We start from the raw sequence: 13,809 nt of genomic DNA on the forward strand, positions 1-13,809 counted from the left end.
GATTCGGAGAATTGTTACTTTATTTTATTTTAATGACGATTTGCAAAGCCAATGCTGCGATCACTGGAGGGCAGAACCCTGAGAGGTGCCCCTTCCTGATCAAAAGAAACCCCGTTTTATTCAGCCCAACCAGCTGAAGAGGCGCGAGGCCAGAGAAGTGTTTCCCCCTGAGAAAAAGTGCTTGAAAAGCCAGTTTGTAATTAATTGCGATTCAGACAGAAAGTGATGGTTTCAGCGGTGGGAGTTTGGGGTTGCGAAGCGGGGGACAGATTTGTTCTGTCTGTACAGCCTGTAGCAAAATGAGATCCTGCTCCAGGACTGGGGTCCTAGGCACGACTATAACCCACCTCATAAATAATAGCAATAATAAGATATTTAGTGCCCACCTTAGGGAGGGGTCTTAGTGCTGACTCTAGCAACTAAAGCAGCCTGATGGTTAACCTCTAACAGCAGGAGTTGCTCTTTACTTCAAGTGACTTGGGGTGGTGTGTGGCACACTGAGGGGCCTGGGTTTGATCCCCATGGATAACCGAGGTAGCTGATTATAATTATGAATCCGGGTGATCTCGCGTGAAGCTCTTGAAGGGGGGAGTTATTCGGGGCTGGGAAATCCCCATGGAGGTCCCTTTTTCCTACCACACACTGGAAAGCACAGAGAGCCTGGGGCTGCTAGCAGAAAGACATGTGCTCCCGCAGGGAGGCAAAGCCAGGGGTAGGAGGGGGGTGGGGAGGGGGCGTGGCTTCTGGCAGGGTAGCCCCACCCAGCCAAGCAAGAGAAAAGTGTAAGGACACAGAGGCCAGTTGGGTAATAGTGTGGTTTCCTCTCCGGGGCTGTGGGCGTCACAGGCTCAGATACATAACCCAGGCCACAGAGGGGATGATCAATCCTCTTCTTGCTAGAGACGGCGTCAAATCTGCCTCTGGCTCTGCCGTCAAGTCCATAAGCCTCTCCCGGGCTCTGCTGTGGACCTTCCCCTGCTCCACCGAGAGCAATCATGGGCGATGGGGTGGTGTATCCTTCTGTCTTCGTGGTGGACGGCCAGCAACACGGGGTCCCCTTTGTCCCGCCCATGAGGAGGAAGCGACGGGTGTGCTGGCACAGCCAGTTCTTCCTGGCCTCTCTGGTCATCTTAGCCCTGGCTGGCGTGGCCACCGAAGGCTATTTCCTGATCCGCTTCCAGAAAGAGCTGGAGAAGGCGACGTCCCAGGTTGGGGTGAGTGACTGGGAAAGGGGATTGGGAGATGAGAGTCTTGCGTCACGCATGGGCAGTGATGGGATGTGTGTGTGTGTGTGTGCACGAGGGGATGGCAAGGGGCTCCGCGTGTGTATGTGTGTACACAGTACTAGGGAAATGAGCCAGTATGCACTTGGAGGTTGGGGTGTAGTGACACGGTGTCTGGACAGTACTTGTGTGCTGGGATCGGGCTCTGTGTGTGTGTGAGTGTGTGTGTGTGTCTGCTGGAATGTGAAAATGAGCAGACTGCATGTATGTTGGGAAGGAGCTGTGTGTGTGTGTATGCATGCGTGCGCTGTAATTTGGACATGGTGTGTGTGTGTGTGTTAGGATAAAGCTAGGCATTTGCTGGGACCGGGATCTGGGCATGTGTTTGTGCGCTTGTGCGGGGTCTGGGCAGCATCTGTGTGTTAGAATGGAGCTGTTTGTAAGAGAGTTTGGATGGAACTGTGTGTGCGGCACATTGGGACAGTGTAAGTTAGGATGGAGTTGTGTGTTTGCTGGGACAGGGCTCTGTGTGTGTGTGTGTGTGTGTGCTGTGATGGGACTATGTGATTTTGGATGGACTCATGTCTGTTAGTATGGGACAGCGCAGGTTTGTGTTAGCAGAGTTGTGCATGTGTTGACATCGGTTTGTGTGTCTGTGTGCTGCGACGGGGCTGTGTGCAGAAGTATGGGACAATATGTTTGTGTTAACCTGGAGTGTGTGTTGAATCAGGACTGGCATGTGCACACCTGCTTGTGTAGGACATTCTGTGTTTGTGTGTGTGCTGGGAATGGGCAGCATGGCTTTGCTAGGGTGAGCCCGGGTGTGTCTGTGTGCTCTGACAGGGCACTGTGTGGTTCTGAGAGAGTGTGTGTGTGTGTGTATATAGATTTCTGTGTATAAATGGGGTTGGAGCTGTGTGTGTGTGTGTGTGTGTGTGTGTAGGTTGGGGTGGCACTCTTGTGTATTACTGTGTATGTCTGTGTGTGTGAACACCCGGTGTGGGTGTGTGTGTATGGATTTGTGTGTATAAATGGGGTTGAAGTTGTGTGTGTGTGTGTGTGTGTGTGTGTGTGTGTGTGTGTGTGTGTGTGTGTAGGTTGGGGTGGCACTCTGGTGCATTACTGTGTGTGTCTGTGTGTGTGAACGCCCGGTGTGTGTGTACACACCTCATAACATGAGACACATTTCAAGCCCCATTGTGCATGTGGGCGCCCATGCCAGCTGGTTGCAAACATTCCTGTGGAATCTCAAAACTGTTCAGGCCCAGGTCCTGCCGCTGCTCCTCCTGGGGGGGTCTCTACAGCAGGAAAATCCAGGGACCGTGTCCAAGCCCCCTCCTTTCAGGGGTCTTCCTTCCACCCCAACAACCAACCCCCTCCACCACCGAGCCCCAAGAACCCCTGCAGAAATCTGCATTGACCGTGGGGATCACAGGGGCAGGCAGGAGAACAGGCCGGAGGGGCAGCTAGGGAGTCCTTTGGGAGTCTGAATTGCCCCTGCCCCTGTGGGTCTGCTTTTACCTCCCCTACTAGCCTGGGCTACCAGGGGAGCGGATCCCAGCATGAGCTGGCCTGGCTCGTGCTGCCCTCACAAACTGTGTTAGAACCTGGGTCAGCCACATGTGCTTGTAAACTGCATCCAAATACGTGTTACAAGGCTGGGTTTAAGTTCAGGCACAGAGCCAGGAGTCCAGCAGCCTGAGTTTCATAGTATTTAAGGCCAGCAGGGATCATTAGACAATCTAGTCTGACCTCCTATTTATCACAGGCCATTAAATTTCAGGCAGATAGCCCCCTATTAACCCCAAAGATTTTAGTTATGCTGCAGCATTTCAGTCCTCAATTTCATATATGCCAAGGCTCAGACCCTCACAGGCACTGGAGTTTGGTGACTAAATATCTTTGAAGGTCTGGGCCCAAGCACCTGAAACTCTAGGCGAGCCCCAGGTTCTCAGCACCTCACAGAATCAGGCCCGAAGCGTCTCCAGCTGGGCAGCCAATGTCACTGGCAGAATCATGACAGTGTCTGCACACCCCACGTAGCCAGGTGTCTGATCCTGCCTGGTGCGGAGCCAATCACAGCTCCAGTGGGAGGGAGGGAGGTTGAGCTAGTCAGAAAATGGGGGTGGGGGGAAGCCACTGGAAATGTCAACCTTTTATTGAAGAAAACGAACCCCGGAAATTTTTCAGACAAAACCCAAAAACTATTTGGCTGGAAATGTTCAGGGTTTGGGAGTTGGGTGTTTGTTTGTTTTTTGCTGACCAAAAAAAAATCAAAAGTTTTCAAGGAAATCAGGCCTTTTCCTTCAAAAAAAAAACCCCACCCTTTTGTTTAGTCAAAAGCCCAATGTTTTCAATTGAAAAAAAAATGCTGATGGAATATTTTCATCCTACTCTGATATTAGGAGTTCGGCCTCTCAGAACGAGCTGCTTGCTGCCTACCGGCACCCAGCCATAGATGGGACGTGCCGTGAATTTTACATGTAGAGGTGTCATTCCAGAATAACTCCATTGAAATTAGTGGGTTAAAATGTGAGTGAGGCCGGGACTATGATTGTGTGTGTGTGTGTGTGAGTGTGTGGCCTTTCTGACAGACTTGTATTTTGTATTCTAGGAGGAATCAGGGGCCATCTCTGAGAAGTCCATTCAAGGTAAATCTCTTCCCCTTTTTGCTAACCCTCAGCTGCCAGCCCCCTAAAACTCAGACCAGATTTTAAGAGCTCGGTTCTCCCAATGAAGGACAGATTTTTTTCCCAGAAGTGCTCTGCTAAATTACACAGGGTATGTCTACACTGCAATTAAACACCTGCAGGCGGCCTGTGTCAGCTGACTCCAGCTCACAGGTCTAGGACTGCAGGGCTATTTCACTGTGGGGTAGATGTTTGGGCTCGGGGACCTTCCCGTCTTTCTGGGTCTCAGGGTCCGGGCTCCAGTCTGAGCCCAGATGTCTATATGGCTATTTTTAGCCCTGTAGCACAAGCCTTATGAATCCAAATCAGTTGGCCTGGGCTCTGACAGTCACCCAAAGGGACCTAAGTTAAGGCCAGATATTCAGAGGCACCTGGGGTGCTGAACACTGGAAAATCTGTATGTTGATGCCTAAATGGGAATTGAGCTCTTGTAAATTCATAGAATCTCAGGGTTGGAAGGGACCTCAGGAGGTCATCTAGTCCAACCCCCTGCTCAAAGCAGGACCAATCCCCAGATTTTTTACCCCAATTCCCCAAATAGCCCCCTCAAGGATTGAACTTGCAACCCTGGGTTTAACAGGCCAATACTCAATCCACTGAGCTATCCCTTCCCCCTACAAATTGGAGTAGCCCTGTTGAGTTCACACCAGCTGAGGGGTTTGGCCAGGAGAATGAACCACCCTAATGCAGCTACAATCTCCCAGTGCCTGACTGTGAGCTCCCTTACGCTGCTCTGACTTTGCCAGCGGCGTTACGCCCGTGTCAAAGCGGGGAGAGGAGAATTCCTGCCCTGCTGTTATAAAAACATTCACCCATTTATTCCCAAGCAGATGTGGTGGGCCAGATCCTCAGCTGGTGTAAATCAGTATAGCTCTTGTTGACTCTGGTGGAGCAATGCCCATTTACACCAGCCAGGGATCTGGCCCAATTGACTTCAATGGAGCAACATCTATTTACACCAATTAGGAATCTGGGCCTATTGATTCCAATGGAGCTTTGCTGATTTACACCAGCTTGGAATCTGGCCTTGTTGACTCCAGCAGAGAAATCCCTGTCTACACCAGCCAGAGATCTGGCTCTATCTTAGAATATCAGGGTTGGAAAGGACCTCAGGAGGTATCTAGTCCAACCCCCTGCTCAAAGCAGGGCCAATCCCCCAGACAGATTTTTGTCCCAGATCCCTAAGTGGCCCCCTTAAGGATTGAACTTGTAACCCTGGGTTTAGCAGGCCAATGCTCAAACCACTGAGTTATCCCTCCCCCCAAATTCATTGGTTGACTGATTTTCAATGAACAGTCTGTACCCAGAAGTGAGTTTCCACAAAGCCTAGTGTGACTCTGACAAGGGGTGGGTCTAATCTCTGTTAACAAAGCCCCCTTGTCTCCACACCCCCACCTCATTTCCTCTGGTTATCAGCTCTGCATCAGCCCTTCCACGCTAGGGACAGAGATGTGTGCTAGTGCAGAGAATTGCAATGGGTTATTTGAAATGGGTTGGTCAACCAAGGTTTATTCATAGCCTCAGGGACTCTCAGTGGTTTATACATATAGCCTTTCTTGGTGGCAGGGGGAGGAGAGGAAACTTCTCCTGCAAAGTGACTCTGATGTAATGGATCGGAGCGAGCACTGGGCTCCAATTTTCCATCCCTGGGATTTTTTTATTCCAGATGGGCTGTTTCTCTAACATACCTGCTCTAGTTCCAACGGGAACTAATCCAGGGAAGTCCTGCGGCCTGTGTTATACAGGAAGTCAGACTAGATAATCCAAATGGTCCCTTCCAGCCTCAGAATCGATGACTCTAGCGTGAGGCGCCGGGGTACCATTCTGCTCAGGGCGCAATTTGCGATGATGTTAATGGCTGCAGGTATTTGGAGGTTGTGTGGCCTAGCGGACAGAGCCTTTAACTGGGAGACCTGGGTTCTAGCCCCACCTATGCCACTGGCCTGCTGGGTGACCTTGGGCAAGACACTTCCCCTCTTTGTGCCTCAGTTTCCCCTTCTCAATAATTGGAACAATGATACTGACCTCCTTTGTAAAGGCCTATGGAGTCCACTGATGTAAAGTGATATATAAGTGAGTTAGGGATGATGATGATATTGACTTGGCAGTGGCACAATAATATGTTGTGTTGATTATGTTGGTCAAGAGCACAGTAACGAGGTGGCTAGTGAGTATGAGTGCTGCTGTCCTCTGCTGGATGGTATCAGAACTGCTCATCTGTGTTTCATAGTCCCAACACTGAACAGAGATTCTCCTTCAGCTCTTTTTGGAACAGAAATGATTGGTCCTGTCCCTGCTGCTGCTTTCACATTCTGAGTATCCCTATTGTGCCGCAAAGCAAGACCCAGTACAGGATGAGGTGGTTTTGATTTGGTACAGCGGGTGGGGGCTGAGGATGTTGCCAGGGTGGTGGATTTTTATTACAGTAGCGTATACAGTAGTCACGGCTCAAGATCCCAGTGCTAGGTGCTGTACATTATTGATTAGGTGTATTACAGTAGCACCTAGGAGCCTCAGTCATGGCCCAGGACTCCATTGTGTTAGGTGCTGTACAATTTAAATACAAACAAAAAGACAGTTCCTGCCCCAGTGAGCTTACTGCTTTTAGTGGACCAGATCCTCAGCTGGTGCAAATTAGCAGAGCTTTCCTGAAGTCAAAGGAGCTCCATTGCTTTGCACGATCTGAGGTTCCGGCCTAGGAAGTTGAATAGTGGCCATGGGATGGGTTTGGATGGCTCTGCAGCCATGCTCCACAAAAGAACCACCTAGGACTTGCAGGCTCAGACCCTGCTCCTGCAAAAACGCTTCCCCCTAACAGAAAATCTCCCTTTAGCTGCTAGCAGGATGGGGTCTCTGACACATGGCTAAGCAGTTCCAAACCCATCCAGCAGAGGACAGTGAGGCCCAGAGGTGCTAGACGGTTCACTGCAATACAACGCGACGCAGCATGTTTGCCTAGCGGATCCTCCCCCGCAACTGCTTTCCGGGGGTTGAGGGGGGGGAGTCTTTTCTGAGCTGGGTGCAGTGAAGCGTGCGGCAGGAGGGGGGGGGGGCCGTGGTGTGTGTGGAAATGAGACAGAAAGGAAACAGAGAGAGAAATTAAATAGCAGCCCCGATGAAAGTGCAGGCTAGACCCAGCGCGGGGGAGAGTGGAAGGAAGTGGTGACGGGTGGTGGGGTAGGGAAGGAGAGGGGGTGCGACAGTAAGGGGTGAATGGAACGGGGGTGTAATGGAGTGAGTGTGGGGAATGTGATGAGGGTGCAATGGAACAAGGCAGATGGAGGACAAGATGAATGTGACATTACTGGGGGGGGACGACACAGGGCACCAATGCTTTACAGTGGAGGGTGAGTCCCAGTTCTGATCCCGGGTGCTGCTCTGCCTGGCTCCATTGGCAAAGTTCTGACCCGGAACTGGGTTCAGATCCAGGCCATCTCCAGAACTCAGCCCCAGGAGGCTCTTCCCCAGCCCGCGCTGGGGACAGAGGACTCGGAACTGGCCTGATCTCACAGCTGGGCCTTTGTTTGTTTGTTTGTCTCATTTGCAGACCGGAAACTTCATGCTGAGAAGCCAGCAGCTCATGTCTTGGGTAGGTTGAAGTCCTCCTTTAGTCTGCTGCCTCTGCTGTAGAGGGGCGTCTTGTCTAGTGATTAGAGCAGTGGGGGATGGGATCAGGACTCCTGGGTTCTGTTCACAGCTGTGGGAGGGGAGTGGGGTCCAGTGATTAGAGCAGTGGGGGATGGGATCAGGACTCCTGGGTTCTGTTCACAGCTGTGGGAGGGGAGTGGGGTCCAGTGATTAGAGCAGTGGGGGGATGGGATCAGGACTCCTGGGTTCTGTTCACAGCTGTGGGAGGGGAGTGGGGTCCAGTGATTAGAGCAGTGGGGGATGGGATCAGGACTCCTGGGTTCTGTTCACAGCTGTGGGAGGGGAGTGGGGTCCAGTGATTAGAGCAGTGTGGGATGGGATCAGGACTCCTGGGTTCTGTTCCCAGCTCTGGGAGGAGAGTGAAGTCTAATGATTACAGTGGGGGAGGATGGGGTCAGGACTCCTGGGTTCTATTCTTAGCTCTGGAAAGGATATGGGGTCCAGTGATTAGAGCAAGGGAGGATGGGGCCAGGACTCCAGGGTTCTCTCCCCAGTTATGCCTCCTTCTGGGCTAAGCTGAGGCCTGACATGTTGTGGGTATCGTGGTCCCCAGGTGCAGCCTTCACCACCTCTGGGAACGGTTCTCTGCAGTGGGAACACAGTAAGGACTGGGCTTTCCTGCATGACGTGGGTTACCAGGGCGGCTCTCTGGTCTGCATCAAGCCCGGCTACTATTACATCTATTCCAAGGTCCATCTCATGGCGCAGAGTTGCTCTCAGCAGGGCCAGAGTTCCGTCATCTATCATGGCATCTATAAGAAGACCCCCAGGTATGTCGAGGAGATGAAACTTGTGGAGAACCTGATCCTTTACTGCAATGGGAAGGATAGTGGGTTCTGGCGGCAAAACAGCTTCCTGGGAGGAATCTTCCACCTGGAGGAGGAGGAGCAGATTTACGTCAAGGTGTCACAGAGACAGGTGCTACAGATCAGAGACGGCACCAGGACTTATTTTGGCACCTTCATGATCTGAGCGGGCCCTTCCCGGAGCCGCAACTGCTGGGTTTTGGGTTGAGGCCTTGTGCTTTTTAATCTGCCACTGATATGGTTTTCCTACGTGGACCATCCCTCTGACCCAGCACCCCCCAAAATACTGTTGCACCTTGCCGGTCTAATATGCCCCCCAGACTGGATCCAGCTCATGAGGTAAACTTCAGAGGCTGGTCACAGAGCTCAGAAGAAGGAAGGGTGGGCTTCCAGTTGAGGCCTTGTATTAGGAATCAGGACTCCTGGGTTCTATTCTCTCTCTGGGAAAGGGACCTGGCTCTAGCAGTTTGCTCGGGGGAGACTGGGAGTCAGGACTCCTGGGTTCTATCCCCAGCTGTGCCACCCACCTGCTGTGAAACCATGAGCAAGTCACCTTGTCTCTCTGTACCTCCATTTCCCTAGCTGCAAAACAGGGATGATGGTTCTCCCTTACCCTTGTGTTATAGGCCATAATGCTGTCCCCTGCGTAGCCGGCCACTGTCCCTCCGTCAGGTCCAGCGGGTTTTCAAATAGCTTTGAAAGTGGAAAGACAAAGAAACTGGCTACCACAAGGGACTATGGGTCATTTCGCCTCTAGGTCGCCAAGGCAGGCCAACCCTCAGCCACTGTACATCAGTGTAACTTCAATCATTCCATGCTTGTTTATGCCAGCTGACCGGGTGATGGTGGGAGGGAAGTGTATTTAATTGGCTTGCAGTTCTGCTTAGCAACTGGTGGTGCTTGACGGAGTCAAATCCTGCCGTTCCCTTTGCTCATGGGGAAGACCCTGATCCTGATTCGGGCAGAGAGCCATCTCGTCAGCTGGTGCAAATCAGCGTGGCTGCGATGGAGCAATGCCAGCTTATCCCTGCTGAGGATTGGGCCCTCGCTATTTAACCCTGGGCGAGAACGGGCCAGGTTCTCCTCTCACTCACTGTGGTGTAAATCCGGAGGAAGTTCGTGGAAGCGGCACTGATATAAGACTTACCAGAGGGAAGGATCCTGCGTAACAGGCCCAGATCTCCGGCTGGGAGACGTTCGTGTCGATCCATTGGCGTCCTTGAGTCGAAGCTGATTTCCAGCCGCTGGGGATATGGCCCGGCTCCCGCCATTCCCTGCGCTGTTTTGTGTGCCGCTGTGAATGTATGTAAGTGTGTGCACCTATTTATTTTCCAGTGAGTATTCCCTGATATTCAGGGAGCAGCTGTATCTAATGGTTATTTATCCATTACCCCAGGGCCACTGGGCATGTTTGGGGTGGGGGTGGGGGGCAGAATTTGATTTTTATTTTGTTGATAATTTGATGGATGATATTGATGTTTATTTTAGACATTTTAAACTTTTTTTATTGATGCAAATGTTCACACTTGTGCAAAATTACGGGTAGCTTTTCCCCTCCTGTTCTTATCGGTTTCAATGTTCATAGCTGGATGATGGGGAGGTGGGGGGAGGCAATTATTTAACTAAGTAAGGTTGAGATTTCAACTGTGAAAGCTTTATAACGGTTCAGACACAAGTGGTCAAACATCGCGTGTCAAAATATACGAAGTAAATGATCTGAAATCAAACCCCAATACGTTCTCAGGCAGCATTTTTTTCTCACTTTGCCCATCTGTCAATTTCGATGATTACCAATGGGAATCTTTTTTGTCATCAGTTTGTGGTTGTGTACGGTGAAATTGGGGTTTACTGACACAGATAACGATCGAATCCTTCCAACCCTTGGATGCTGCCTCCCTAGTGGACATGGGAGGCTGCGGGCCTGTCTCCCACAGGACCTGCAATGCCTGGGTCTGGGAGGAAGCGCAGTCTTAATATGATAGTGGGCTGGGCATTGGGACTCCTGGGTTCTAATCACGGCTCCGGGAGCGGGCTGGGGGGTCTAGTGGTTAGAGCAGGGGATCCTGGGTTCTATTCCCAGCGTGAATAAGGACTCTTGGGTTCTACTCCCCACTGTGGGAGAGCCGTGGGGTCTAAGACAACAGGAGCTGGTGGAGTCAGGATTCCCAGATTCTGTTCCTAGCTCTGCCACTGGTTTTCCATGTAAACTACCTCCCTGGGCCCGATCTGGCTTCCACTGAAGTGACTGGCAAATCTGCCGTTAAGGGTTAATCGGTGTCTGTAAAGCACCTGGAGACCCCAAAGGGACAGAGCAAAGACTGGTCACTGCCTTGTAAAAATTACCCGTAGCTCATCTGCTGAGCTTTGACATGAAATGAGTTCTCTGGTCGGCCCTGTGTGATGCGACCGCTCTGAAGCAAAAGTCCCTGCTTGAGACCTAGGGCCAGACTCCCAGCTGGTGCAAATCGGCATTGCTCCATTGGAGTCAATGGGGCCAGATCCCCACCCCGCTGGTATAAATCAGTGTCACTCCATTGAAGTCAGCTGAGGATTCCCAACAGGCGCTGCAATTCTGTTACCCCAACGCCAGCAGCCTGCTGCCTCTTCTCACTCCCACCAGAGCATAATGTCACTGGAATGACCCTGGTGTCGATGGGAGAAGAATCAGGCCTTGCGTCTGCTCTGGGAAGGTTGCTCTCCCATCCCCTGGTGTAAATGAGTAACTCCGTTAGAAAACAGTGGGGTTAGATTGTCTGATCTGACTCAGGCCCAGTGCACCTCCAGCAACCTACAACAGATTCCAGCATCCCAGCTGGAGTAAATGAACCGAGCTCCATTGACTGGGCCCATTTACACTAGCTGGGGATCTGACCCCTGGGTCCCAAAGCTCCCTGGGACTAACCTGACCTTTTATTGAACCCGAGGTTTCAGTTTTATTTGATGCATCAGCTTCTGCTCTCGGTGACACCATCGTGAATCTGGAATGACTCCACCGAAGTCCATTTATACTGACAGATGCCAGCGTAACAGATTTACACCTGGTGTTAGTGAGAGGGCAGAATTTGGCCCTCAGTTTAGAGGGCTTGTTCACCCAGCTCTGAAATGCAGCCCTCGCTGAGGGGGGGGGGGGGGCACACAGCAGCTATTCGACCGCACACAGCGATCCTCCAGGGCAGTTTCGGTTAGGAAATGAAGAAGAATCCAAATGACGGGGGACCTTTTAAAGAGGCTGAATGGAAATACCTGGGACGGCATTTGGCCAGGGTGCGCCCCCTCCAAATGCACTGGAGGAATGTTTAATGACCACAAGCGGTCAGGAGCTGGATTTTACACCTCCTCCGAAATGTAGCGTCTCTTGCTACCACACTGGGGCCCTGGGTTCCGTACTGACTCAGTGGAAATCACCCACCCCAGCTTTCAATGCTTCCTGCAGTGGTCTCCCATCCAAGCACGTACAAGGTGGAAGCCTGCTGAGTTCATGAGAGCCTAGCACAGGCTCACCTCCCTGGGGATCACGCTGCAGCCTCAGCCATGACCGCAAACTGACCTGGCCTGGGCCTGCACCCTGGTCTCAGAGAGTGAGTTAACTGAGTAACCAACTGAACTGGCGCCGAGCAGGGCATTTGCTGTCTGCACTGCTACAGCCTCAGAGCAAAAAGCGACAGCCTCATGGCCAAGGTAAAAGCCGTGAATGGGGCCTCCCGGGTTCTAGCCCCAGCTCTGGAGGAGGAGTGGGGTCTAGTGGTTAGAGGAAGGGGGTGAGGAGTCAGGATTCTTGGGGTTTGTTCCCAGGGATAGACCGCATAAGTCTCTGTGTGTCAGGACTCCTGGGTTCTCTTTCCTGCTCAGGGTGGAAGTGTGAGCAGGGAAGCAGCATGGCCTAGTGGGTAGGACTGGGTCTCAGGAGACCTGGATTCTATTCCCAGCTGCACTGCTGGGCAAACTCGGGTAGGTCACGTTACTGCTCTGTGCCTCAGTTTCCCAACCTGTAAAATGGGGATAATGACACTATGCAAAGCGCTTTGAGAGCTGTGGATGAAGTGATTAGCTCCAGTGCAGGAGGCTTTAGGGAGCTGTGGATGATGGCTACAGTCCCCACTCCTGACCTGAGGGATGAGTGGGTCTGAGAATGCTTCCTGCACGGGTCCACGGTTTTCCGAGATCCAGGGGTGCCAGAGATGAGAAGCCCATTATGCACCGGGCCCCTGGCTGTGATGGAAACGCCCGGCATCAGCTTGGCAGCGTGTGCTCTGCTCTCTCGCATGCACTTGCTTATCTGGCCCTCTAGGTCCCACCACATGAGAGCAGGAGGATTTCCTGACTGCTGCAAGCCGTGACCAGATACGGCTCAGCGGGCGAGGGCAGCTCTGCATCAGCTCCTGCAGCCGGAGCTCAGGGGCTGTGGCTCAGTGGCACTGAAAAGTGGGGCATATGGACACAGCAGGAGGAGAGCTCAGCTCAGGGGGACAATATCACGAAGCCAAGTCATGGTTGGCCCATTGCCTGGGGTACCAGTGTGGCCTGGCCTTTGAGGGACAGGAGGCCTGGAGCAAGGGAGCCTGCCTTGTGGAGCGATTAGTCACCTCCCGGCCTAAGAGAGCTGCGGCTAGGTGACAGCCTGAAACACCTGGGCCTCGTAAAAGGGTGGGGAAAGCACCACCCAGCGCGATGTCCCGTGCTGGGCTTCTGCAGAAGAGAAAGAGGCAGGGCGCCATCCTGAGCCACAGATCCTGAACCCTAACCCTCTGGGAAGAGGCACCCACGTGGGGTGAAAGGACTTGTAGTTTGTCTGGCTTTTAGTTATCCTGAATTCTGGGTGTGCCCCCGCCGGAGGGCCGAGCCACATGAATCTCTGGGAGAGACCAAACCTGGGGGAGGGGAAACTGAGGCAGGGATGCAGTGCTGTGCTTGGCCAACAGAGGATGCTACGCGGCAGCCATGCCCTGTGACAGCCAGCATTAGGAGGGACGTCCGGTCAAGTGGTTACAGGGCTTATGAGTCAGGACACATTGATTCCAAGCCGGGGTCTAGTGGTTACAGCAGCTGCTCTGGGTGTCAGGACTCCTGGGCTCTACATCCAGCTAGTAACTCAGTGCGTGACCTTGTACAAGTTGCTTCCTCTGGCTCCACCTCAGTTTCACCATTTGTAGCCCAAGGAAACTAGAGAAGTGCAAATGAGCATAACAAAACCGCCCGCAGCCCATTTAGGACTTTGCCTGTGTGGTTGCCTGCTGCTAGTTTAAGAGCACAGGAGAATCTCCCTTTGCTGGCAGGTGTTTGGAGTCTGACACCCACCTTTGTGGTTTTGTTTGAATCCAGGAGAGGGCAGTGGAGTCACACATGCTCACTTGCACACCCATTACTCAGTTCATGATAGTATTGCAGAGAGCAGAGGGCTCTCTCTCTCTCTCTCTCTCTCTCACACACACACACACACACACA

At 52.3% G+C, this 13,809-nt stretch overlaps 1 protein-coding gene across 1 annotated transcript; it reads left to right on the plus strand.

The window, feature by feature from the left end:
• Positions 1 to 804: 804 nt before the first annotated feature.
• On the plus strand, positions 805 to 10,100 carry TNFSF14 (TNF superfamily member 14). Its single transcript, XM_039513798.1, has 4 exons — positions 805 to 1,214; positions 3,838 to 3,874; positions 7,461 to 7,502; positions 8,115 to 10,100. The coding sequence occupies exons 1-4, from the start codon at positions 996 to 998 to the stop codon at positions 8,531 to 8,533; spliced, it is 717 nt and encodes a 238-aa protein (XP_039369732.1). The 5' UTR covers positions 805 to 995; the 3' UTR covers positions 8,534 to 10,100.
• The last annotated feature ends 3,709 nt before the right edge of the window (positions 10,101 to 13,809 follow it).

The sequence above is a fragment of the Mauremys reevesii genome, linkage group 25, assembly GCF_016161935.1.
Source record: "Mauremys reevesii isolate NIE-2019 linkage group 25, ASM1616193v1, whole genome shotgun sequence".
Lineage (NCBI taxonomy): Eukaryota > Metazoa > Chordata > Testudines > Geoemydidae > Mauremys > Mauremys reevesii.

What these genes read in the sequence shown, in the direction of transcription:
- TNFSF14 (XM_039513798.1), top strand. Translation starts at nt 996, where the DNA reads ATGGGCGATGGGGTGGTGTATCCTTCTGTCTTCGTGGTGGACGGCCAG. An exon ending in AGGCGACGTCCCAGGTTGGG is followed by an intron (nt 1,215 to 3,837) that starts GTGAGTGACTGG and finishes TTTGTATTCTAG; the next exon opens with GAGGAATCAGGGGCCATCTC. An exon ending in CTCTGAGAAGTCCATTCAAG is followed by an intron (nt 3,875 to 7,460) that starts GTAAATCTCTTC and finishes TCTCATTTGCAG; the next exon opens with ACCGGAAACTTCATGCTGAG.